This window comes from Arvicola amphibius, chromosome 13 (assembly GCF_903992535.2).
Source record: "Arvicola amphibius chromosome 13, mArvAmp1.2, whole genome shotgun sequence".
Classification (NCBI taxonomy): Eukaryota; Metazoa; Chordata; class Mammalia; order Rodentia; family Cricetidae; genus Arvicola; species Arvicola amphibius.
Genome location: NC_052059.1, coordinates 46,377,343 through 46,403,845, shown reverse-complemented (window position 1 = coordinate 46,403,845; position 26,503 = coordinate 46,377,343). Strand labels below are relative to the sequence as shown.

General features: G+C 44.2%; 1 protein-coding gene across 2 annotated transcripts in view; it reads right to left on the bottom strand.

Moving 5' to 3' along the window:
- Dock5 (dedicator of cytokinesis 5) overlaps positions 1-26,503 on the bottom strand; it is a 183,384-nt gene that overhangs the window by 129,141 nt on the left and 27,740 nt on the right. For both annotated transcript variants that reach the window (XM_038310701.1, XM_038310702.1), the window contains exon 2: positions 4,209-4,292. In XM_038310701.1, coding sequence (XP_038166629.1) covers positions 4,209-4,292 — 84 coding nt within the window. The remainder of the gene's footprint in view (positions 1-4,208; positions 4,293-26,503) is intronic.

The following is a 26,503-nucleotide window of genomic DNA, read 5'->3' as shown; positions in this document are numbered from 1 at the left end:
AACCCAATCTTTTTTGAGGAAACAGTCTTAAGAAATGTATTTCAGGGATGTTGTTAACTTTATGCCAGATCAGCATCAGTACTTCATTCTCTGACGCACTCCATAAGTCAGTTAGGAAGCACTCCCTCCCGTGATGAAACACACACACACACAGTCACGCACACATCCAGAGACAGACAGGCAGGCAGGCAGGCAGGCAGGCAGGCAGGCAGGCAGGCAGACAGACAGACAGACAGAGAAAGACAGAGACAGGGAACCTACTAGCAACAAGGAATGTCCATGCCAAAATTCGCAGAAAGAAAAATCCCAAAGAGACTAGCCCAGTACTTGTGGCAGCATCTTGTCTGGGGCATTTGCTGATATAAGAAAGGATGTCTGAGAGGCTTAGAGTAGCATTTCGGAGAGCCTCAGGGGGCCAACAGGTCACAAATTAGAGAGCTGGGCCTCACAATGTGTATAGGCTGTAATTTCAGTAAAGCATAAAGCACTACCATGGATAAAGAAGGTTAAAAGACTTAATAAGCAAAAGAGTTGTTTAGCACAGTTCTAAAATGATTGGCATATATATTCTAAAAACATATTTGAGAATGTATAAAACAAAGAGCTCCTATTTCTTTAGAGACAGAAACTACAATACAGTGAAAAACTCAACACAGTAAACAAACAAACAAAAAAAAACAGGAAAAAAAGCTAGCATATAGCAAACTGAAAAACTGGGTATCCAGCAATACCACTTTGGGGTACATACCCAAAGGATGCTCAACCGTGCCACAAGGACATGTGCTAAACCATGTTCATAGCATCATTGTTTGTCATAGCCACAACCTGGAAACAACCTGAATGCCCCTCGACCAAAGAATGGATAAGGAAAATGTGGTACATTTACACAATGGAGTGCTACACAGCAGAAAAAATAACAACATCTTGAATTTTGCAGGCAAATGGATGGATCTAGAAAACCGCATATTGAGTGAGGTAACCCAGACCCAGAAAGACAATTATCACATGTACTCACTCATAATTGGTTTTTAAACATAAAATCAAAGAAAACCAGCCCACAAATCACAATCCCAGAGAACCTAGACAACAATGAGGACCCTAAAAGAGACATACATAGATCTAATCTACATGGGAAGTAGAAAAAAAACAAGATCTCCTGAGTAAATTGGGGTCATGGGGACCTTGGGAGAGGATTGAAGGGGAGGGGAGAGGCAGGGAGGGCAGCAGAGAAAAATGTAAAACTCAATAAAATCAATAAAAAAGGGGAAACAAAGAAAAACTGGGTATCAAGCAAGAATTACAGTTATAATGTTCAGTCTACTTGTTTTGGCAAATTAAGGAAAATACTCTATCATCTATCTTATCTTTGTGAGTCTAAAGTTTCATATCTAATTTAAGTTTCATATCTAAGGAAAGCTACAATTATAACTATCTAGTCTTCAACTCCATCAAAGATCCCAGTGTGATATAATATTGCCTAAGTAAACAGGAAGTGCATTGTAAGCAACTTCCAAAACTCTAAAAATGACAGAGATATCATCTGGACAGTCACCCAAAGTTGTTCTGTAATATTGGGGCATCCATCTTCAGCCTTATAGGCCTAAAGTGTCTGTAATTTTTGCTTGATACCTGTTTTGTTACATAATTTTATTATGTTAAAGTTAAACTTAAATTGGATATGAAACTAGATTCACAAAAATTAGATGATAGATTATTTTCTTTAATTTTGCCAAATACAAATAAAGTAAATATTATAACTGTAATTCTTACTTGATACCTGTTTTGCTATACGTAATTTTCCCATGTTAAAGTTAAAAACTTTCCTTTTCAATTAGACAAAAAAATGGAAAATGATGTGGGATGCCCCTCTGTATGCTGTGAATATGTTTTATTACCATTGATTAATAAAGAAGCTGCTTTGGCCTATGGCAGAATATATAATAATAATATATAGAATATATAATAATATAGCCAGGCAGGAAATCCAAGCAGAGAGAGAGGGACCGAGAAAAAAGGTGGGATTGAGGGAGAGGCCAGCAGCCACTGAAGAAGCAAGATGTGAAGTAATAAGCCACAAGCCTCGTGGTAAAAGACAGAATAATAGGAAGCAGTTAATTTAGGTTATAAGAGCTAGTTAATAATAAGCCTGAGCTAATAGGCCAAACAGTTTTCAACTATGAAAGAAGAAGGAAGGAAGGAAGGAAGGAAGGAAGGAAGGAAGGAAGGAAGGAAGGAAGGAAGGAAGGAAGGAAGGAAAAACGATATAAAAATTTGGATCCAAATGCCATGTATAGAACTTCATACTCAATGATCCTTAAACATGCATTTCTTCAAACCCATATGGAAGTTACAAAAGTTGAACACATGCTTTTTACCTGCATCGTGGGAAAGTATGATGACAGGGACCACAGTATATATTTATCTGCCCCCCTGACAAACGACTGACCTATCAAAGTCTGCAGGGGCTGTGGTTTCCAGAAGCCAGAGCCTAAAAATATGATGTTGGGTGTTGTGAATGTAGTGGTGAGTCCGAACCGATGCCTGCTGAGGTCTGAGGTTGGCAAGAGTGATAGATGAAGAGTCCACCTGGTCCTCTCTGACTATGCACCACCACAGGGCACCAAACAGCTAAATGGAGTGGTAGGCACTGCCACAGGGCACTAAACAGTTAAACGGGGTAGTACAGACGGGCATGCGAAAGGCAAGAACCCAGCTCTAAGGGAGGAAGCCATCACACCAGTCTCCCATGTGAGCAGGCACATGACCCAACTTCATTATGGCCAAATGCTGCTTCCCTTCCCCCAGGTTTTCCATCTCCTCTCCTTCTTGTATCGTCCTGTCTGAACCTAGAGATCTGCATTGGCTCCTAGGTGACACTTTTGCCATTCCCCTGTGCCAGCATTTACCAATGCAGAGTATAGTGATTATTTTGTTTGTGTTTTTGACAAATAAAGCTTGCTTGAAGACCAGAGTGCAGAGCCAGGGAGTGGTGGCACACACCCTTAATCCCAGGACGCGGGAGACAGAGGCAGAGGGATCTCTGTTAGTTCAAAGCCAGCCTGGGTACACAAGATTGAACCTGTCTAAAAGAGCAACAGAGCTCACACAAAGGTGATCAAGCACTTGGGATCCCACGCCTCTAATCTCAGCACTAGGGAGGAGGAGACAGGAGAGATATGGCTGGGCAGAGAGAGGAATAGAAGGCAAGAGGAGACAGGAGCTCAGTGCAGTGAGAGGAGCTGTGCAGTCTAGGCAGTCAGTCTGAGGACGCCGTCTGAGGGCGCCGTCTGAGGGCGCAGTCTGAGGACGCAGTCTGAGGGCAGGATCGCCTTTTCAGTTTGAGCATTGGTAGAGGTGAGAACTCTCTAGCAGCTGGCCACTCTGCTTCTCTTGAGTCTTCAGCTTTCACCCCCTAATATCCGACTCCAAGTTTTTATTATTAAGAGCAACTAGAACTCATGCTACAGCCGAGTGTCTGTACCAACAAGCTTTGCTAAGAAAAATCTACCTAGTTTCCTGACATTTCCTCCCCACCGCTTCCACAGGGTTATAATAAACCGGGCCCAAGGGTTTGTTCTCTGCTTTGTTCCTCAGCCTTGCTGGCTCGGGGATGCTTTTGCTGCCCTGGGGTTTGGGACTAGAGATGTAAATTCCTGGAGGTCTCCTAGGATTGAATGGGTGGATGCAGGTCTGATCTGGGCTTTGCACACACAGTTCTAAGTATTCCCAGGTTAACCAGAACCACTGCCCAGGCCCGAGGTAGCTGGAGAAAACAGACAAACACAAGTAAGACCTGCTATTGTAGTCCTGACCCAGTTCTCTCAGAGTCTCGCTTTCATTCTCCCCCAAACCTGGTAACGCTGGGCACTGAGTAGAAAGAGATCCTCCCCCAAATGGCAATGCATCCTTCCAGCTACCATAAGCCTAATGTCCTGAGTGTGTCTCCCCTAGCCAGTTCTGCAGCTGAGCCCTCTTGCATCCGGGGGCACCAACCTTGACTCTGGTATCTGGGCATATCCACATTCCCATGAGCAGGTTATGTTGAAAATACCCTCGGCATGGGGCTGTATATCCTTGGGTACTTCTTAGGTTTTCATTACTGCATCAGGAAGGGAGGAACACTTGGGCCTTAACTCTAAGTGCTTTATTAATAAGTAATTCCTATGAACTCTTTCTGGGCCCCGCCCAGCAGGAGGCATTGCACTCACCCTCATACATCTCCAGGATGTGGACGGTGTCGCCGATCTGCAAGGAGAGTTCCACATCTTGAGACGCATTATAGTTATAGATGGCTGTGAACGAGAAGAGAGGGGATTAGAAACCACGCCATGAAACGGCACATTCATAACTTAGTGACCGGTAGGTTTGTTCTAGTTCATTTCCCTGTTGCCGTGATAAAATACTGGCCAGGTTTACAACTGATCCTCTAGAGAACCCAAGGCAGGAGCTCAGGACAGGAACCCGGAAGCAGGAACTGAAGGAACCAGGAAGGAACACTGCTTCCTGGCTTCCTTTCTCTGGCAGCTACTTTTCTTATCGTCCTACCTGCCTAGTACTGGCCACAGTGCGCTGGGCTGCCTTCCGTCAACCAGCAGTTAAGAAAATGCCCCCAAAGACGAGCTTACAGACCACCCAAATGAAGGGAATTCATCAGCTGAGGCTCCTTTGTTCCAGCTCTGTCCACCTGACAATCACCACTGTATTCTACAAGTCATCCTCTGTTGAATGATTTTGTGTGGTCCACTCTTTGCAAAGCAGAAAACATGGGCTGCATTTCTTCCTACATGCTGACTGGTTGCCTAGCACGTACCGTATGCTGTGTCAGATAAAAGACACATAGACGTAGCCTCTATTACCAGGAGATGTAACAGTCTAGTGGGAAGACAAAAGGTATCAAATATATACTCCCAGAAATAACTGCTTAGTTAAAGTTGGGATAGCACTACAGAAGAATCCAGGCTAGAAAATACAGTGAGAACGTCTGTGGCTCAGTCCCCTTGTCCACGAGACATCAGCCAACCTGAAACTCATTTAAGATCGCGATTGTTAGGGCACAGGAGAGTGGCCTCTTGGCTTCCTTGACAAGGTGCTCACTGGTCGAAAAGGCTGCATACGAGGACCATTTATCCCAAATAACAGAGTAATATAGGTCATAATGTAAGAGTGGCACCACGGCCCAGCCCTCAACACTATGGGACAGAGTAACCCTAGCACTCCATAATCCTTAGCACAGGTAATGTCAGGGCCCCAAAGAAGATGGCAGACTAACTCACCACTGAAATGGGGGAGGACGGGCCAGAGCTCTACAGAGGTATCTTATCAGAACTCCACACAAGTGACTAAGAACCACATGAAACACGTTATTAGTCATGGGGGGAGTGCAAATCTAAACCACCATCAGATGCCTCTCCACACCTACTAGAACGGCTGTATTTTAAAAAGATGGTTACCAAGAATACAGGGTTGCTAGAGCTCAAACCCCTGGCTGGTACAACTTCACAAGAGACCTTTCAGAAACTAAACAGCAAGTTCTTAAAAGTGAAATAAAGTCACTGCATGACTCAGCAAAGCCACTCCAAGGAGGAGCAGCCAAAAGAAGAAAAACTACATCAGATCTACACAATACCATTATCTCATAGTTGCTGCAGTTGAGGTAGCCACGCCAACTCAAAAAAGGAGGTAACGAAGAGAACACGTAGTTATCTTAGGGTGTTTCCTACAAGTCAAGGGAAGGGAAGGAGAATGAATAGAAGCCAAGATTCACTGTAACCTAGCAACTGGAACAGCCAGCCACCACTGGAAGCTAGCAGTGAATGAGACCGACTCTCCTGAGAGTCTCCAGGGGCATGCAGACCAGTCCACCCCTTCATTTCACAATTCTGGGCTCCAGGACTTGAGATAAGACATCCCTGTTGTCTCCAGCCACTGAATTTGCCACCATTGTGATGGCGGCCACAAGAAACCAACATGGCTGTGTTATTCACAACAATCAACAAGCACAGACAACCCAGCGGGGTACACAAACTACGGCACAATTGTGTCTTGATATCCAACCTCACAACCTCACCGTGTGAGGACAGGAAAGCATACAATATGTTATAACACATGGTGTGGTGGTGACATACAGCCTAAGCACGCCCTCTCCTACTCTATTGCTCCAGATGGCTGGCAGTACCTAAAATAATGCAGATGCTTGTAGGCAGCTACTATACAGCATCACTTGAGAATTACAGTCGGTGGAGTGTCGGCCCCATAAACATGAGGACCTGATATTGCAACCCCAGCTCCCATTTAAAAGGCCAGGTGTGGGCACAGGCGCACCTGTAATCTTGCATAGGGGATGTAAAGGTAGGAGGACCTCTGGGGCTCACGGGTCAGTCTAAATAACTAGTGAGCTCAGATTCAGTGAGACAACCTGTCTCCAAAAAAATAAATAAATAAGTAAATATGACAAAGAGGAGAGCAATGGAGACAGTGGGGAGCGGTGGAGACGGAGGGGAGCATTGGAGGAAGACACTTAATGTTTATCTCCACTCTAAACATACATATACCCTACATGCATACACATACATGTATACATGCATACATATATTATACACACATGCACACACATACCCAAAAAGGAAAAAAAGAAGAGAAAAATATCTATACATATTCAATAAATGCAATATCTTTTCCAAATATTTTTGATCTGAAGTGAATCACACCATGTCCAGCAACATTGAGACCCCTTTCCACCATCCAACATAGTAACTGGCTGCTGATTTTGCATCACAAGCTCTGTCATGAGAGAGCGACATCCGAGAGACAAACACAGAGATGTGGATCCTGTGCCCTACTTAAAACAGATAAGAGCACTGACCATAAAGCCGTGGAACAGAATACCATCCAGCTATGAAAAATGATATACGGACACACGCCACGACCCAGATAACCACAAAGTATGCTAAGTAAAAGAAGACATAAGCAAAACCGTTCTTGACCCTATTTATTGTTGAAATGTTCAGAATATGCTAATCTGTCAAATGACAGATCTAATGATTGGCTGCTTGGACTAGATGCAAGGGCAGTGACTGAGCAACCTATCCACTGGGGAACTTTCGAGGGAGGTGCGGACAAACTGAGCTCTGGTAACAAGCAGCTGCGTCATTATTCCCTAATGTGATTAAACTGGGGACCGGAAAAAAGGTTCAGTGGGGAAAGAGCTCTCTCGCTGCTGCTGTAAAGGACCTGGGTTCAGTTCCCAGCTCAGGGGACCGAACACCTTCTTCAAGCCTCCACAGGGTACCCGCTCACACGTAGTACATGGAAACTCATATAGGCAACACACATAAATAAAAACACATATTTCAAAAACCCCACCCCTGAATTGGACACTGGAAACACATGCCTGTCACAGTCTGGTAAACTATGCTTCAGAGGAAGTTCTTCTTAAATAGATTTATTTCTTGTCGGTATTAGTGGGTAATCTGTATCCAGCCAAGAAAAAAGAACCAGCATGGAGATGCAGCTGTGAAGATTACAAAGAATCCAACTCTACAGATGTGGCCATCACATGAGGGTGGTGACAACCCATCATCATATCCTACAGGGGCCATGAAAAACATCCTACCCAGTTAGGAAAGGAAGGTGCCCCTGTCATTGCCTGTGGCGGACACATCCTATGTTCTTCCTGGGCTGCAGGTTCATGTCACGGTAAACTTGTCAGGGAGGGATGAGAATAAGAACCCCTACCACCTCTCAGAAACGGCCTCTCCTTTGCGACGGGAGAGCACAGTTTCAAACAGTGTCCCCTGCAGTCTTGCTCTAGAAGCCTGCAGAAGTCTCCCCTCGCAGTTCTTTTCTATTGTGCTTTCAGAGTCGCCTGTGGTTTCTGAATAGGGACTAGCTGGGGAAGTGGGTTAGGAGAAATGACACATAATGCAAGAGGAGGGAGTTCCAGCCACCCTGGCCTGTTCATGTGTCCCCAGACCGCCGCCACTGCAGTCTCCCTCCATGGCAGTTCAACTCCATCGGACGGCTCTAGTTTGCCCCAATGGTTTTCCCATGTAAGATACGGTGGCTTTTCTACAGAAGACACAGCCCTGCAGTTCTCCACACTGCCCAGATTCCATTCACTGCCATCCCCTAAAATGCTTCTTCCTACCACCCCTCCCCCACGGAAACAGGAAGCAGTGAGGCCACTTTGTCACAAGCTGTGTAATGACCATCTTCACTCTTCCTGGTTCTTAGTCATGGGAAAGTAAGCAGAGGCTCTCAAAGGCAGCCCTGCACTGTCAGCTCCAGGTATAAGTATCTGCCTAGGACTGCTGGCAAGACAGACATGCATGTACGTATGTATGCATGCACACATGCAGAAATGAACTTAATCATACATGTAGGCACAAAAACAGAGAGATATACATGTACAGGTTTGAGTACACACACACACACACACACACACACACACACACACACACATACACACACATTTCCCAAAGATCAGTAATTCCAAAATACTACAGCCTTAACTATCTGCTTTTTCCTCTACCATCTATCAATTTCACCCTCTTCTCTAGTCAAGACCCTTCCATGATCAGGGGCTGGAGAGATGGATCAGCACTGAAGAGCACTAACTGCTCTTCCAGAGGACCTGGATTCAATTCCTAGCACCCACCAAAGGGCTCACAACCACCTGTAACTCCAGTCCAAGGGACCCAATGACCTACTCTGGCATCCTTAGGCACTGCACACATACGGCACACAGACATACATGCAGACAAAACAGCTGTGCACATTGAATATTTTTTTTTTCAAAAAGGCTCCGATATTCTCCTTGAAATTCAGTGCTCAACTCCTGTCTTAACCACAGCCTTTCTCTTCTTTAGAACAATCCAAATCTCCAGCCACAATTCGACTCCACAAACAGCTCCTGATGACCCCTCTCCGCCCTGCATGAAGCCTTTCTTCTCTGAAGCCCCACAATTTTCCTTCACAGGTTTCCTGTCCAGGAGGTTTGAGCTAGCAATCACAGATAATCCTATGCAACAGCCTGCCACCAATTGGAAGGTAAAGCCCTCCCAAATGTGGACCTGGTTTCATACTGCCTTCGTCTTGCTACACAGACTAAACCCAAAGAAGAATTCAAGATACAAATAGCAACTCTTTGCTTACGTATTTTGTTTCTTTTGAGCATCACAGATGCCATGCCAGTCTCCTAACTCTATATAGCTATGACCTTGAACTTCTGGTTTCCCAGCCTCCTTTCTCCCAGGGCTTGTAGCCCCCATACTCAGAATATGCAATACTAGGAATTGAACCTACGGCCTTTGTGCATGCGAGGCAAGCATTCTACCAACTGGCCCACATTTTCCACTGCTTAGTTTACTTTCTAAACACATGATTTGTCCTTTTTTTCTACTCCATTACCCTGACGTCCCCCCCCCTCCTTGTCCTCTGTCCCTAGTCCCCCCTTTCCCTTCAAATACTGTCCTTTCTACTTTCCTTTTGGTTTTGATTTTGGTTTTGGTTTTTGGAGACAGGGTTTCTCTGCAGCTTTGGAGCCTGTCCTGGAACTAGCTCTTGGAGACCAGGCTGGCCTCGAACTCAGAGATCCGCCTGCCTCTGCCTCCCAAGTGCAGGGATTAAAGGCGTGCGCCACCACCACCCAGCTAGCCCTTTCTACTTTCACATCATGCATACATATACATGCATGTACGTATACACAGAAAAGTCTAGACTGCAACATCTGTCGTTCTCAGCGTGACTGACCACTTGATCTGAGATTCTTCATTTCATTCTTTTCTTTTTATGGCTGAATAAAACTCCCCTGAGTATGCACACATTTTCCAAAGGAAATTCCTTAAATATAAAACACACAGAACAGTTCAGTTATTCGCCACTTCTTCCCCCAATGCAACCATGCTTCTGCTTCCCTCCAAAGCGGCGTCTGTGGTTTCCCATTACATAGGAACAGGATGTCAAAAAAAAAAACAAAAAACCCCTCTTCGAACACTTTATCATACGGGGGTGGGGGGGGAACCCATGTATATTTCTTTCCAACAGAGGCTGTCAAAGAGCAATGTTCTTCAGAAAGGGGCTAAGATGTCTGTGTGTTCTATGTCATATCTCTGGGTAAAGGTATGAACAGGGCCATAGTCACAGCAGTCTGTTCTACCGAACTCGTCTCTTTAGAGCCACATCCTCCACATCCCTCCCCTGAGGACATGTCAGATTTCCCCTGGGGCTCCTCACACAGCTCCCTATGCCACACTGTAACCAATGCAGAGCAGAGAGGAAGGGCTAGAGTTTGCCAGCAGCAAGACTCTTAGTGAGACTGCACCATTCACCTCTGACCAGGATGGCCAGCAATGATAAAGGTGTGGCCTGGAATAGTCTAGACGTAGAGAAGAACCAAGATTTCACTCACTAAATGAAAACATTAGCTCCAACACCAAGCTTCCTCATACAAACCCATGGCTTGTGCTAGCCTGATGCTATTTTGAGCACAGGATAAAAATCAGTGCACTTAAGGGAGAAACTAGCGTTTTCAACTAGAACACGGATAACTGTTATAAAGAAAATTAGGGGGCTGGAGAGGTGGCTCAGTGGTTAAGAGCACTGGCTGCTCTTCCAGATGACCTGGGTTCAATTCCCATAACCCACATGGCTGCTGACATGTCTGTCATTCCAATTCCGAAGGATCCGACACCCTTACACCGTCTTCCATGCAGACAAAATACCAATCAATGTACATAAAATAAAAATTAAAAAAATCACTGGTGGCAGAGAGCACTTGCATATGAGGCCCTGAGTTCAGTCCCTAACCCCACATACCACACACGGTGGTACAAACCTGTAATCCCACCTGGAAAGGTGGAGGCAGAGGAATCAGGAACTCACCTTCATCTACACTGCTTCTCAAAGCAACAACAATAAAAACCCAAGAAGCAAAAGGAGAAAGCTAGGCAGAACTCACAAGGCAAAGGCAGGCCAGCCCAGGCTACAGAGCAAGTTCCAGGACAGCTAGGACTACAGAGAGACCCTGCCTTAAAACCCAAAAACGAGCGAAGTGGTGGGAGAGTGTTATGATTGGGGGGGTCGAGGGGGCGAGGAAATCCTAAGGTTAAACAAAGCAGAATTCAAGATTCTTTTTTTTAACCCATTTGCAAATGGCATGCCTTTCAAGGACTTACTTAATCTAGACCTCCGTTTCTCCTCTATGTAACAAGAACCAGACTGGATGATGACTCAAGGCCCTGAGCTCCAGCTTCCTGATTCATGAAGTGACAATCCAGAGAGACACGCTGCATTGAACGGGCAGGCACCACCACAATCTCTTGTTTTGTCTGAGGAAATTAAACAAGCACAGGGAGTTGCTGTATGGAAACTGCTTCCCCGACTGCTTCGTGCAACGCTGGGAGAGACAAATTGCTGGAATTCTTCCCTAAGCAGCTTACTGTTTACATCAGGAAAGTGTAATTTTGCAGAGCAGAACAGACAAGACAGCATGTCTACAGATGTACAACAGTTTGCATCTCACCAAATCCTGACTTAGCCTTTTCTTTGAAACTAGGCTTACACAAGAGAAGGGGAAGGTTGAGGATGAAAGAAAATTGAAAACTGCATAATGAGCAACCGAAAGAACACTTTTAGGAGCTACAAAGAGGATCAGCGTCGAGGAAGGAAAGTCTGCTGGCCATCAGTTATAAATCTTCCTAATGAATTGAGATCTTTGAGTCCCCAAATTATAGTCCCCTGTGGAACAACTGGAACCATTCACTTTTAGAGATAAAATCAACACAAGGAGCGTTCAGCAAGCAAAGAATAAGGTCCCAATTTCAGTGCTTTGCTAGTCGGAATATTGAGATAATCAGATTTATTCATCTCCATTTTTGTACACGATGTCGGTTTTTCTCTCCTCCCTGTTTCCCTCCCTCCCTCCCTCTCTTCCTTCTTTTTCTTTCTTTTAGACAAGGTCTCATTAAGTTACCCAGGCTGACCTGTAACTCACAATCCTGCCTCATCCCCAGGGATTACAGGCCTGCACCACCATGCTATTTTTTTTAAATTCATTATTTATCTGTCTAGATTTGCCTACTGGTTCTAAGACTAAAGATCCACAATTTATCTTTGATCTTCATTCTGGCTTTAATGTATTAATATTCTAGAAGGTCATATGTTGTTTTGTTTTTTAAGACAGGGTTTCTCTGTGTAGCCCTAGTTGCCCTGGAACTCACTCTGTAGACCAGATTGGCCTCAAATTTAGACATCTGTCTGCCTCCCGAGTGCTGGGATTAAAGGTGTGCAAAACCACCGCCTGGTAATTTGTTTAAATCTTAAACATAACATTATGATAAGGATTAGAAAATGATATTTGACAGTAGTTATTAATACTAAGAAGTACCAAAAGTCTATCATTTAAAGTCAACAATTAGGTGTCAAACTGGTCTGTCGCACTGAGATGGTCATGTCCCCTCCTGCTCTGATCTGCCATGCCTGGGCCAGGATGAGGACACCCCGTGCAGTTCTTAACAACACTGCCCTCCTCCCTCAGGAGCAAGAGCTTCGAGGGTTTTCATTTATCCAACCACTCAGGAGAATACTGGATGTCAGGACCATCCGACTGGTTATTATTCTAGAAGTTTCTTTCTTTAATTTTATTTTATGTGCATTGGTACTTTGCCTGCATGTATGTCTGTGTGAGGGTGTCGGATCCCCCAGAACCGGAGTTACAGACAGTTGTGAGCTGCCATGTGGGTGCTGAGAACTGAACCCAGGTGCCAGTGCTCATAACCACTGAGCCACCTCTCCAGCCTATATTCCAGAAGTTTCTAATCTGAAGAGCCTATGTAAGTTCATAGGTTGACTGCCTTTATCTAGACAGAAACTGACCCAACGACAGTTTACTGACTGGCTTGCGAGCACCAGAGTTTACTTACAAGCCATCTTGCCTAAATTAACATGAGATTAAATTTGATCTTTTGGGAGAGGAGAGCTAAACAAAAAAAGCAATGCAAAATTACAGAACAAAAGGCCTGTGGTCTACAAACACAGGGACTTTCCCACCCCAACTCCCCGCAGCTTCCTCATCTGAAGAACAGAGGTCACAGCCCAATGTTCCTACAGTTTGAGAAGCCCAGAAAGGGGAATCTGTGCAGCGCCCCTTGGACTATGACTAACACCTGGTGGGCACCGACTACAGGGCAGTCACCTGCCCCTCCCCTTCTTCCCTTTCCACCCCTGCTCAGCTTCCTATTTTGAGCACACTAGCATCTGCCTGCCCAACAACGGAGACTGCCACCCTCCTCCATGGCAGAAGCCACTGGATGAGAAAGCTGCCAATCAAGAAGGACCAAAGATGAATTAATCTTCGGTGTCCTTCTGGGGTTGCTGGACAGTGACCTGCACATGACTGGGGGGCATTTTAGAGGCAGCTAAGCATTCCCCTGGAGAAGCAGCACTTCGGTTTGGGTTGTCTCCTTTCTATCCCTTCCAAGCATTGCTGTAATGATTCAACTGGAGAGCCAGGGTGTGATCCAGAGGGAGAGCAAACAGTCTCAATCATATACCGCCCCCCATACCTCTCCCTCTCTTCCTTTCCACTGGCTTTTCTTGGTAATCAAAATAGGAGAAGTAAAGGGGGGAGGGAATCTGATTCTAACTAAGGCAGTTTTAGCCACAAGCAAGAAAATAACCAGTCCAGAACATCAACATCCAATCACAAAGGTTCTCATAAGCTTGCAGCTGAGGAACCAGGCTCATTGGAACATGCCTGGAGTCTCAGCACTAGGAAGACAGGGGCAGGGTGACTGTCACAAGTTCAAGGCCAGCCTAGTCTACCAGCAAGTTTTAGATCATCCACCGCTTTGCATAGTGAAGACTTATTTCAAAAACAAACGCAAATAAAATGATGGCTCCTGAGATATGTTCTCATAAATGAAGATTAAAGAGATCTAAGATTAAAGCAGTTATATCTCTGATGCTGTTGAGTTTACTGCATCTGAGTTATGAACAGAAATCTTACATGAGGAAGAGAATGAGAAGCTAGAAGCCAGACTTAAAGAATGGAGAAAAGGCTCTGCTGTAGAATATTATTTTATCTAGGCAAAGGTGTGTTCCATTTGTTTATGCTGCGGGATATTTAACTATGTGAAGGTGTGTTCCATTTGTTTATGCTGTGGGATATTACTTTAACTACGTGAAGGTGTGTTTCATGTGTTTCTGCTGCCTTGGTTAATGGTGTAAAGGTGTGCTACATTTGCTTCACCTTGTCTGCCTGAGGCACCCGATTGGTTCAATAATGAGCTGAACCGCCAATAGCTGGGAAGAAGAGGGCTAAGCAGTGCTGGCCGGCAGAAGAGAATAAATAGGAGGAGGAACCTAGGCTCTAGGGAGGAGAGAAAGAAGTTGAGAACAACGAAGAAGGAAAGGAACACGCTTGGGCTCAGAAGGCAGGCAGCCGCCAGCCAGCCATGGAGACAGCAGGAAAGTAAGATTCAGAAAGGAGGGTAAAGAGCTCTGAGGTGAAATGTAGATAAAGAGAAAGAGGTTAAGATGAGAGCAAAGATAAGGCTGAGCATTCATAACAAATAACAAGTCTCCGTGTCATGATTTGGGAGCTGGTTGGCGGCCCAACATAAAGTCTGCTACAACGCTCTTTTGAATGCCAGCCGATGCGGTCACTGGCTGCTTTTCTCCATATATACAATGCCTCTAAGACAAACCTCATTGCACAGAGGGAAAGACTGGCCCTCAACGAGGCTACTAAAATCTGTTCATTTCAACTGTGCAACTGGGAGGGAGAAGGTTCCAGCAGCAGCTGCTGACTTGGGCATACGGCTCAGCAGAGCCTGAGGGCCCACAGCCTATCAGAGGACATGCGATGCTCGGCAGTCCCAGGGTCATTCCTGGGAGGACGATAGAACCAACCGAACCTCAGCTTCTGTGGCATTACAGGCACTGGAGACCCACCCAGCTGACTGACCCTCAGTGAGAAAACAGATGTGGGGTGTGTGTGTGTGTGTGTGTGTGTGTGTGTGTGTGTGTGTGGTGTGTGGGGGGCAGACACAAGAAGAGTCAGATCAAAAAGAAAGCCACAAAGTAGGGGAATCTAGCAAGTCACTTGGCCAAACCTTGCTTCAAAAGTAAAGAAAGTGGGGCCCAGTGTGTGTTTTCAAGTCTTAGGCTCTTCATTACTACAGGGATATTTCTTGGACTAGAATTTGACTAACCAGTCTTTGGGTTCTAAGAATAAATAGAACATATAAAGAAGCAATATAGCACCCATGCATATGTCCCATAATGACCCAGAAAACACCTTGTGTCCATACATATCTGACTGCTGGTTAACAGACACCCTCCTATCAATGGTACTAGTGGTTTGCCGATTTTCGCATGCATCAGAATCCCCTGAGAGGCTTTAGAGAAGACAGATTTCTAGGTCTCACCTCTGACTCAGTAAGTTAACGAGGCACGTAGATCTGCATTTAGAGTAAGCATGTCTGCAAGCTCTGCTAGGTTAGGGAGTGCACTCTAAAAACCCAGTGTCCTTCCTATAGTGAGGGCCCGAAAGGCGCTAACACGGTCCTCACTTTACAGACCCTGACACAGCATCTCAGAGAAAGTTCGTGGTCTACAAGACATAAAATCGGTCACCGCACCAGCAGGAACTAAGATTGGCTATGTCCGCACCCCGGTTCTCCTCTTCTCAATTCTCAACAGAGGTAATTTCATCGCTTGATGCCTCAGTTTCCTGCTTGTAAAGTGGATGTAATTACAGTACCCCATACGTGTGGGGTTTTGTGAGGAGTAAGGGTTGAGAAACGTGAGGCACCCAAGTCTGTGTACAGCGTACAGCAACTTCAGTATATACGAACTATCTTTATAAAAGTCGATGACAGAGCCGGGACTCAATGGCAGGTAGGCCTTCAGGCTCACTCCTCATCAGCATCAGCACATGTCTTGTGGTGAGTCCCAAAGAATCTTTCTCTTCCCTTAATTTCAGAGGTGTTTAGAAATAGAAGACTAGTGGAAATTCCAGGTCCTATAAAACCCAACCCCAAATGGAAAGGCTTAGAATCACACAGCTAGTTAGAGGTAGGATCAGATGAACAAGGTAGGACAACTTTTCTAAGGGCTACATAAGTGATAATCATATTTTTACTCTATAGTTGTGTGTGTGCGCGTGCACACATATAGTCGGTGGAAGCTGGAGGCATCTGATCCCCCGAAAGCTGGAGTTACAGGTGGTTGTGAGCTGCCTGACGCGGCTGCTAGGAACTGAACTTAGGTCCTCTGCTAGACAGGTTCATGCTTGTGACCTCAGAGACCCCCACCTCTCTGGCTCCAGAATAAATGTTACCCTGTATTTAACTATACCTCTGCACAGAGAAGACAGCAGAGGCACACAAATGATTAGACAGTAAAGGTGGGTAAAGGGACTACCACCAAGCCTGACAGCCGGAGTTCAATCGCTAGAAGCCACACAGAAGGAGGAGAGAACCAACTTCCGCAACTTCTCTGCTCTCCACTCACGTTATGACCCACACGGTGACACATACTCACACACACACATATACACAGATAAATAAGTGATGGAAAATTTGAGAAAAACAAAAACAAATGAGCAACTGCCATTTAGGTAAGAGATAAATAATAAATCAGAAAGTAAACAAATATCAGACCCATGATTCATATAATTAGCATATGTCTGTATACACACATGTATATATATTTAGCAACATAATAAAATTCTTTTTAACCTGAAATAATTGGAGTCAAGTCAGCTCACAGATATATACAGTCTTTTCTAATTTCCTTTCCTCTTAGATTCTAAAGGCGTATGCATTATTACTCTGATGAATTAATCTACATTCCACACAGTATTTCATGAGAATCCCTTACATTTCACCTACATTTCATCTTCCTCTCAAATATACTTAATAGTAACCAAATGTAACATAAAAAAGTTTTGTGATTTCAACATGCCTTTTGACTTATCCCCAAAGCAATAAAGTATTTTTAGGCATGAGTACTCATAAAAGGAATATATAGTTCATAAAACTCTGACCACCAAACTTACAACACAATCTAGACGTTAATAGGAAAATCTCATGTTTCTAAGGAGGCCATCTGGGCTGAACAACTTGCTCGCCCTCTGACATTTAAAAATAAAAGCCGTACTAAAAGCAGCGGACAATCTACCTGCTGCTCTTCCACATTAGAATTCTGTACTTCATTTTCATATAAGTCCCTTTAGTGAGTTGTTGGATAGCTGTGAGCTACAGTCATTGCCTTGGCTGTAGGGGAAAGCCCAGCAGTTCCAAATTCGGCTTGCACCCTGTATACCACCATGGGAAGGCCTCCGACTGACAACGACAAGGTGTTTGATGAGCTGTGTGAACTCGGGTGAACACACCATTCAGCATCCACACTTCTGATCTACCTTTCTGTCCCAGAGGGAACCTTTTAGAATACCAGAGCATAATACTGTACAAGGAAAACTAAGGAAAACTAAGGGGGTAGGGGTGGGGCACCAAACTAACAAGAAACTAAAGATGTATCTGTTTCAGAAGGTGGGATAGATGGCTTTTGGTCACTCAGACAACACTGAAAGAGCCATCCTAGAGCTGCTGTCTCCACCTGCCTCTGAGCCTTCCCTTCCTCATCTGAATACAAGACAGCACCCTGGTGGTTTTAATCCTCCTCTCTCCACTCTTCCCGTGCATTTAAGAATCACATCGTGGGCTGTGTGGAGCTTAAATAGTATTTCCAAAGCACTCACCAGGAGAATTAGCCATGGTAGACGCTGCAATGCTATTCTCCCAGCCCATACCATATTCTCCCCTCACTTCCTACAAAGGGGCTTACACCCCAGCTCCAAAACACAAGGTTCTGTGACTCCTGCCATCCTAGAGCTCTCTGCTCAGGTCATACTGGGTCTTATTTCCCAGCTCCCAAGTCTCCCAACACTTCCCTGCCTATGACTAAAGATCTTCTGAGACTCCTTCCTGTCTGAGTCTCTTTTTGAAATTCCCTCACTACCAAATGGCTTAGCTAACATTCCTCCATCTGACCAACCTTAACCATAACTTAAATTTACCAACGTCTAATTCAGCCACAACACGCTCTGGATGACAGTGCTAAGCTATCTAATTTACAGCTGAGCCAACTGTCTTAGTTACTATCGCTGTGAAGAGACACCCTGACCAAGAAACTGTTGAACTGGGAGATTGCTTACAATTTCTAAGAGTGAGTTCATGACCATCATGGTGGGGAGCATGGCAGCAGGCAGGCACACATGGTACTGGAGCGGTAGCTGAGAGCTTACATCTCATCCACAAAGGGGACTGAGGGAGGAAAGGAGGGAGGAAGAGAGGGAGGAATGGGGAGAGAGAAAGAATGCAAGAGAGAGCTGCTTGGGCTTTTGAAACCCCAAAGCCCACTCCCAGTGACACACACCTCTTCCAACAAGACTATTATACTTCCTAATCCTTCACCAGTCAGGAACCAAACCTACAAATACATGGCCCTGTGGGAGGCATTCTTTGTCAAGTAACCATATCAACACAACCTGCTGTGTGATGTAGTCTGTCCAGGTCCCTCAAGGGCTCCATGAAAGAGATGCCTTCAATCAGTGGCTCATATTGATAAAGTCTATTTGCTCAAGGGCTTTTTGGACATGGAAGTCACCAGAGGAGGATTTGTGTACATCAACTCCTATTTACCAAACTGTTAAGGCCCTTTCTCCATGTTGAATTTCTCAAGAGGAAGCGGAGAATATTGACGGCAGCATCTTGTCTATACCTCACTCATAGTTCTGGGGGATATGACTACAACTCCCTGAAAAACAGTGATAAATCGCAATTTTAAAACTCCTTGGCTCTTTGAAGGAACTGAGAGGGGTAAACTTAGTTGTCTAGGTCTCTTAATTTTCGTCTCTTAATTCTCTGTCACATAATAGAAAAAAATAAAGTAATACTGATAATGTTTTGATATTTAAATCTCATTTTTTTCTTTTGGCCATCTCAATTTATGCTTATCTTTAAAAAATATCTATTGCTCTCTGGACTGTAGAGGTTTTATTTGTATTGGTCCAGGATTGGAATCAATAAAAAAATTCCTTCAGCTCCAGAGCAAACAGGCTGTGGTACATCCATTCCCTAGAACTGTAGTCAGTAATGAGAAAGACAATTGTGGTTACACACAGTGTAAGGAAATGGCAGGTCAAGTGATGGAGCCAGACTCAAGAGGATGTACACGAACTGCATCGTCCTGTGGTTATGACATTCAGGACGAGAGAAACCCGTAAGAGAGGAGGACAGAGACACAGTTGCCAAGAGCTAAGGCTGGAAGGTGGCTGGTGATGAAGGCTGTGGGGACAGCCGTGGATTGAGGACAGGTCTCAGTATTCTAACTGCTGGGCACCACATGACCGAGTGGGTCACAGCTAGGCAGGACAGTAAATGACAAGACTAGCAATTCAAACACGAAGTAGAACTATTCTTTCAACAAATATCTAAATAATGACTTAATGGGTAGAGAAACAAATAAGTGTGATGTGTTCCCACATCATAGGTGAAAATAAAACCATAACTAGGGATTTATCCATAAGAAAAATCCACAAGTAGTAAAAGAAAAACACATGGTAATGTTTTTTATAACTTTGGAAAAACTAAGATTTCCACATTAACAACCCAGTTTAAAAAAGCAAAAGGCTACAGGTTTGATCAGACAAAAAGTAAATCTCCCATAGGATAAACAGCCCCCTTAACAGGAAAATGCATCCCAGAGGGGGAAAAATTATAATAGAAAGGAGAATGGCAGAAAAATATGTGACAGAAGACATAAATCAGCAATGGTGAAGAAGAGAGATTGGGATCGGTTCAGATGAAACACTAAAGGACACATAGATGTCAATCACGGGAGCATAAAGGCCCAAGAGGCCCATGAATGGACGCCAAAGTGTTCATTTCACCACGAATCAAAGTAACAAAATGTTTAGAAATATGTCAACCAGAGTTAGAAGCATGTGTATGAAAACACAGCCCAGAGGCACCCAAAGCAATCTTCATCCTCCCGCAGAGACACCTGCCCAACCATGTCCAGTGCTGCTCTATTCCTGATAGGTGGAAAAGAAAATGTGGTACAATTACACCATGGAATACTGCTCAGCTGTTAAAAATATGATATCATCAAACTTAAGCCTGGCGGTGGTGGCGCACGCCTTTAATCCCAGCACTCGGGAGGCAGAGGCAGGCGGATCTCTGTGAGTTCGAGACCAGCCTGGTCTACAAGAGCTAGGTCCAGGACAGTCTCTAGAAACTACAGGGAAACCCTGTCTCGAAAAATCAAAAAAAAAAAAAAAAAAAAAAAAAAAAAAAAAAAAAAAAAAAAAAAAAACTCAAAGGTAAATGGATGGAAGTAGGAAAAAAAAAATCATCCTGAGTGAGGTAACCCAGACCCAGAAAGACAAGTATGATATGGATTCACTTATATGTGGATATTAGCTGTGAAACACACGATAACCAAGCTACAATCAACTGAATTAAAGAGGTCAAATATAGAATAAGGGACCGGGGGATAGACAGATCTCTCTAGAAAAAGGAAATTAAATAGTTATAGATGGATGGGTGTGGGGACGGGAAGAGGAAGATCAAGAGGAGGTGGATAAAGGAGTAAAAACGGGGAGAGGCGGCTAAAATTAAGGGCCGTTTGAGGGGTGTAGACTCCAGTGGCCCCACGAATCAGGCGTGAGGTGTTGCGAATTAGGTCAGCACGATAAATAACCAGGCCAGCTCAAGGATAACAATTATATTTTTAATGGTTATAAGGGGAAACTCACGCTACAAGAGTGGGAAGTCCAACTTCCTATCTGTCTGGCGGAAGCCGCGTCCTCCCAGTTTTTCTTCCTAGGCTCCAGGTAGCCATACCCTAACTAGATGTGATTGGTTGACAGAGTTTCCCCATCATGGGTAAATAAATAAATGAGTTTCAAAAGTACAGAAATATGTGCCTAAGTCTCTATAATTGATAATTGGCATGTATTCAAGATTTAGAGAAAAGCTTATTCTATTTATTTCTACAAACATACCTCAAATTACACAGATTTGAAATGAAATAATCAGGTTCCAACTGGATCTTTTAAAAAGAACTGGGAAAAGCAGTTGAAAAAAAAATTCATAGGAAAGCAAAGTATTTGAGGACTGATAGAACCATTGGAAAGGGAATTGTCAGGGATTTCCCCAGATACAAATTAATCTAACAGACGAAAATTAGAAAAAGGAATCTAAGGAATCGACCTAAAAATACATATAATTATGCCAATTTTTGTTTTGTGAGAAAAGGTGTTTTCATAATTAATGTTGGTATTTTGGGCTACATACAAGAAAAAAAATGGGTTCTTCACCCTACATAAAATACTAACAATAATAATGACGCTGATCAGTGCCCGGGCATTGAGCTCCACAAAGTTTGAGAGCCACAGGAAGGAGCTTCCAAGAGCAGTTGGCAGTGCCAGCCCCGGCGGAGAGGTCAGCACACAGGCCTCTCACACAGAGCCAGCATGAGTGCCAACGGCTCTCAGCTTTGTGGGGAACAATCTGACCAGCGATTTTCCTTTGCCCTCTGCAGGAATCGGAGCATCTGTGCGAGGAAACATGCATAGAGCTGTTTACTGCTAGGCTGGGAGTCATAGTAGCAGAGGCGGAAACAAACCCTGAAGGCAAGAGAAAGGAAATGAAATGTATCCGGGTACCTGTGGAGACCAGTCATCTTTTATGGGGCAGTGAGTCAGGGCTGTGTTCACTGACCTGGAAAAGGTGTCCATGGAACGCTGTTAAATGGATTAGGAGGGGGAGGGGGAGAGAAGTTACTGAAGACTCTATGTGATATGAATCTTTCTCAAATATCTAAAAAAAGCCAGCCGGGCGGTGGTGGCGCACGCCTTTAACCCCAGCACTCGGGAGGCAGAGGCAGGCGGATCTCTATGAGTTCGAGACCAGCCTGGTCTACAAGAGCTAGTTCCAGGACAGGCTCCAAAGCCACAGAGAAACCCTGTCTCGAAAAACCAAAAAAAGAAAACAAAGTAAACTAAAAAAAGCCAGCTGCAACCTACATACACATCTGTCCTCACAAACAAAGAAAGGTGATTGGTATCCGCTAGGCTTTTCAACTTTATTTGACACCTTTTCAAATTTGTAACTAGTTGGGACAAAATGTGCATGCTGTTAATCCCAGCACTTGGGAAGCAGAGGCAGAAGGTTCTCTGTGAGTTTGAGGCTAGCCTAGTCTACAGAGTAAGCTTTGGATCAGCCATGAGGGACAACACAGAGAGATGCTATCTCAAAAAGGAAACTGACTAATTAATTCATAAGTAGGGACTGAAGAGATGGCTTAGTGGTTCAAAGAACTTCTTGCTCTTTCAGAAGAATCAGGGTTTGATTTCCAGCACCCACATAGTGTCTCACGGCCATCTGTAACTCCAGTTCCAGGAGATCCGAAGCCTCTTTCTGACTTCCACGGGCACCAGGCACACACACATGGTGCGTGTACATACATGCAGAGAACGTACCTGTACACATCAAAACCTAATCTAACAAAGTTTTTAAAAAAAATGTGCTAAAACATACACCATGTAAACATCGCCACCTAAACAAGTGTACACTCCAGTGGGTTATAGGTTACACAGCTATTCACACTGTTGTGCAAAATCAGGGTCTTTAGTGATGTACAACTCTGCATCTATTAAACACGACCTCTCTGTGGCCTGCCGCCCTCGGTCGCCTGCTGCGTTCTGTCTCTGTGAGTCAGACTATTAAAGGCATCTCAATGAAGTTGAATCACGGTGAGTTTTTCATTTTGCTTTTGGCAGATAGCATCTTTGCAGATGTCATCTAAGGTCTCCCATGCTGCAGCATGTGTCAGAAGTTCCTTTTCTCCAAGACCAATAGCTTTCCATCATACATACAGGCACATGTGCGTGCATGTGCACGTGCACACACGCACACTCTGTTTATCCACTTATTTATTGATGGACACTGTGGTTGTACAAATAACGCCTTGACTGATTGACATGCATATTTGGCCAACTCTATTAGACTTTGTTTTTATTATAGCCAGAAGTGGATGTGCTAATACGTATGTTAAATTTATTCTTATCAATAATTATTTTAATTTATTTAATTAATTTTCAGGAATTACCACAACTACTTTCCACGAGCATTGCACCATTGCATATTGCACAAGCACCAATTTCTACACATCCTTGTTAACATTTCTTTACTTTTTCTTTTTATCTGTCTATTAAATTTTTTGAGTCAGGGTCTCCCTATCCAGCATTGGCTGCCTGGAAACTCACTGTGTAGACCAGGCTGGCCTCACACTCATAGAAACCCACTTGCCTCTGCTTCCCGAGTGCTGGGACTAAAGGCCCATGCCACCATGCCAGGCTTCTTTTCAGCTTTTTAAGAGTAGCCATGCCAATAGATAGGAAGTAATATCTCATTGCTGTCTCTGGTTCTTTGCTGTTGTTTGTTTTGTTTTGTTTTTTATGACTTCTTTCATTTTATGTACATTAGTGTTCTAGCTACATGTATTTCTGGGCACCTTGTGCATGCCGCGTACCCGCGGAGGTCATAAGAGGGTGTCGGGTCCCCAGGAACAGGGCTGTAGGGAGCCTCTGCTAGAAGCCAGGGAAAAAAATACAATGTTAGAGAGGAACAACTTCTACTACAGTGTTACTGTGGCAACAATAGGATTCCTGACCTTCATCCTACCTGTCAAGAGGATCAAGGATGTATCTAGAGGTCATCTTATTTATTCTCATGGAACTTCTGCGAAAGAGGGAGAGCCAGGCATATCATGCTTTTATTTATATTTGAGAAAATATAAATCTGAGTGGAGCAGATCTGTCTATCTGTCTCTGCAGAAAGCTATAATGTACCCCATCCCTGCAGTAAATAAGACATGACCCACTGAAATATATTTCTGTTTACCTCTAAGATAGGTTTTGGAACTATTCATAAGTGATGAGGGATACCCTTGGGGCTGTGTTCTCAGATATTTTTTGAAGTAAGACTGAAGTGATTCAAAGAAAGAAAAATCTGTATCCACCGTAGAATCCAAACCAAAGAGCTGACAGCACTCTGTGGAGCAATTATCCCTGTTCAGGCAGAGCAGCATGGGAAAAGTGGGATAGCCAGTGCACGATTTCCTTCTGAGGGAAGAGTGTCCTCCACACACGAGGACGTCTAGAAGGAAGCCAGTGCTACCTGCTAGAGTGGAGAAGTGAGAAGGGGAGGGGACAGGAAATTTCAAGTGACCAGACATAAAGAGCAACCATGCCAGACTGGAAAAAACAGAGCACACATCCTTTGATTAAGGTCTCTATGGAAAAAACATGCAATTCACAGATTAACTGACAGGCGGCTTGCGTGTTGTGGAAATGAAACAATCAGAAGCATAAACACGGAGTTGGGGAAATGGCCATGAAATTTGCAAAAGGAGAGAGTATGAGATTTCAGAGCATTTCAGATTTCCAATCAGCCATGTTTACCTGATCTACCTAAACTTCCAAAACCTGAAAAACAATCGAAATCTGAAGTACTTTTAGTCTCTGGCACTTCAGAAAATGGGCACTTCCCCTGCCTGCAGTTATAATCATTGATAGGTATTGGGGTTTATCAGTAATACCTCACTGAGACTTTCTAGTTGGCAAAACCAGAAATGCAGAATAGGAATTTCTTCCTCGTTGTAGTCTTAGCACCATGTCCAGCACCTTCTAATATTACCTTTGGCTCTCTGAGAGGACAGACATGGTTCCCTTACTGAGAAGGCTACCCTGAGCAAGAGCGTTCCTTCTCAGCCTTCAGCCATAGTTCTCCACGACTGTACCCTACCCAAGAAGTCCCAGCTCCACAGCCGTGTTCCAGGTCATGGAGCCAACGAGGCTAGGACAATAAACACTACAGTCTCGTGCTGCTTGCTCAATGCCACTACCATTGCCATACAAAAACGAACTTCAAACTCTTCAACACACAAACGTCACTATTCGTGACAAGTCACTGGAGTTGTCTTGGTTAGCCTGGAGTTTGCTATGTTAACCAGGCTGGACTCAAACTCTGAGATTCACCTGCCTCTGCCTCTCTAGTTCTGCTATTAAGTGTGTATCATTATGCCCAACCACAAAATATTTTTAAGCACTGTCTCTCAGTTATATTAAGTTATGTATCTCATTCCAGTGTTCGAAATGGTTAAGAAAATTAATCCGACATGGTTTAGGGAGGTATTTCATATATATGAATTTAGGGGGTATTTCTACACACACACACACACACAATTTATATAATTTCCTCTGCCCCTCCCAAATCTTCCCATATCCCATCCATTCCTTCTCAAACGGCCTCTTAATCTTTTGATGTTTTATTTTTAATTCACTCCCTAGTTGAGAAATTTTGCTTTCCTCTTGCTTTCTTTTTTAGAGTTTCTCTAAATGAATGACCTCAGCCTCTGCCAGAATGCTGGGATTAAAGGTGTGAGCCAACACACTTGGCACTAACTGAGCGATTTCAATAACCTTTTCTTTATCCAAATTGAGAAAGTTGTATCGACACTAATAGATGTCACTTCTACTAATTATACTTTTTGAATACAGAATGATGCTGCTACAATGAATGATCTTTTATGTTTTAAAGCCAAAAATCTAATGTTTGCTTCAGTGATGCACCCAAAATAAAAACAACCAAGTCCAAGGGTTTGAGTTGGCTGTGCATTACTCTGTGTGCCCAGCAGGGGAAGGACACTTTCTCCCTGCTGTCCCTCCCCACAAGAAGGGACGCTATGACTCAGCATACAAATCGCCATGGAGACCATCCTCTGCCCGCAATGATGAGCAGGTTGAATGAAGCATCCGATAGACAAACTCGGGGCTCAGGGTGCAGGAGAAGACACCTCCCTGCTGTGACCACACAATGATGGACACTGTCTTGCTCAAAGGTACTCTGTTCCCACAGAGCATGTGGACCACACAGTCATTCTGGTTTATCTGCGTTTTGAAAGCCAAAATCAAAGTGGTCACCCAATTCCCCATGCTTTTCAAATAGACACAAAGAGTGGAGCCAGGCCACTGTGAGGCCATTCCCTGAACTGGAGAACTATGTCTCAGCCATTGACAAGGTGACTAAAGAGTTCAGGGCTCCTCCACGCTACCACTGGCATGCTTTCTCACATCCCTAGTCCCGCGGTGTCCCTTGAAGGGCTCCTATGCTGCAACATGGAAAATACACAGCTGCTCCCCAGGACCAGGAGGGTACTGAAACACATGGGTGCTCCAACCTCATTCAAAGACAGTAGGGCAGGGTGCACATAAGCCACACACATTATCCCACATGTTTTAAATTATCTCCAGATTACACACACAACCCAACACAGCATGAGTGTTGTGTGAGTCACTGTTGTACTGCATTGTTTAGGGACAAAGGACAGTGTCCAAATCAAAAGCCGATATATGTTCAGTGAGGATGTA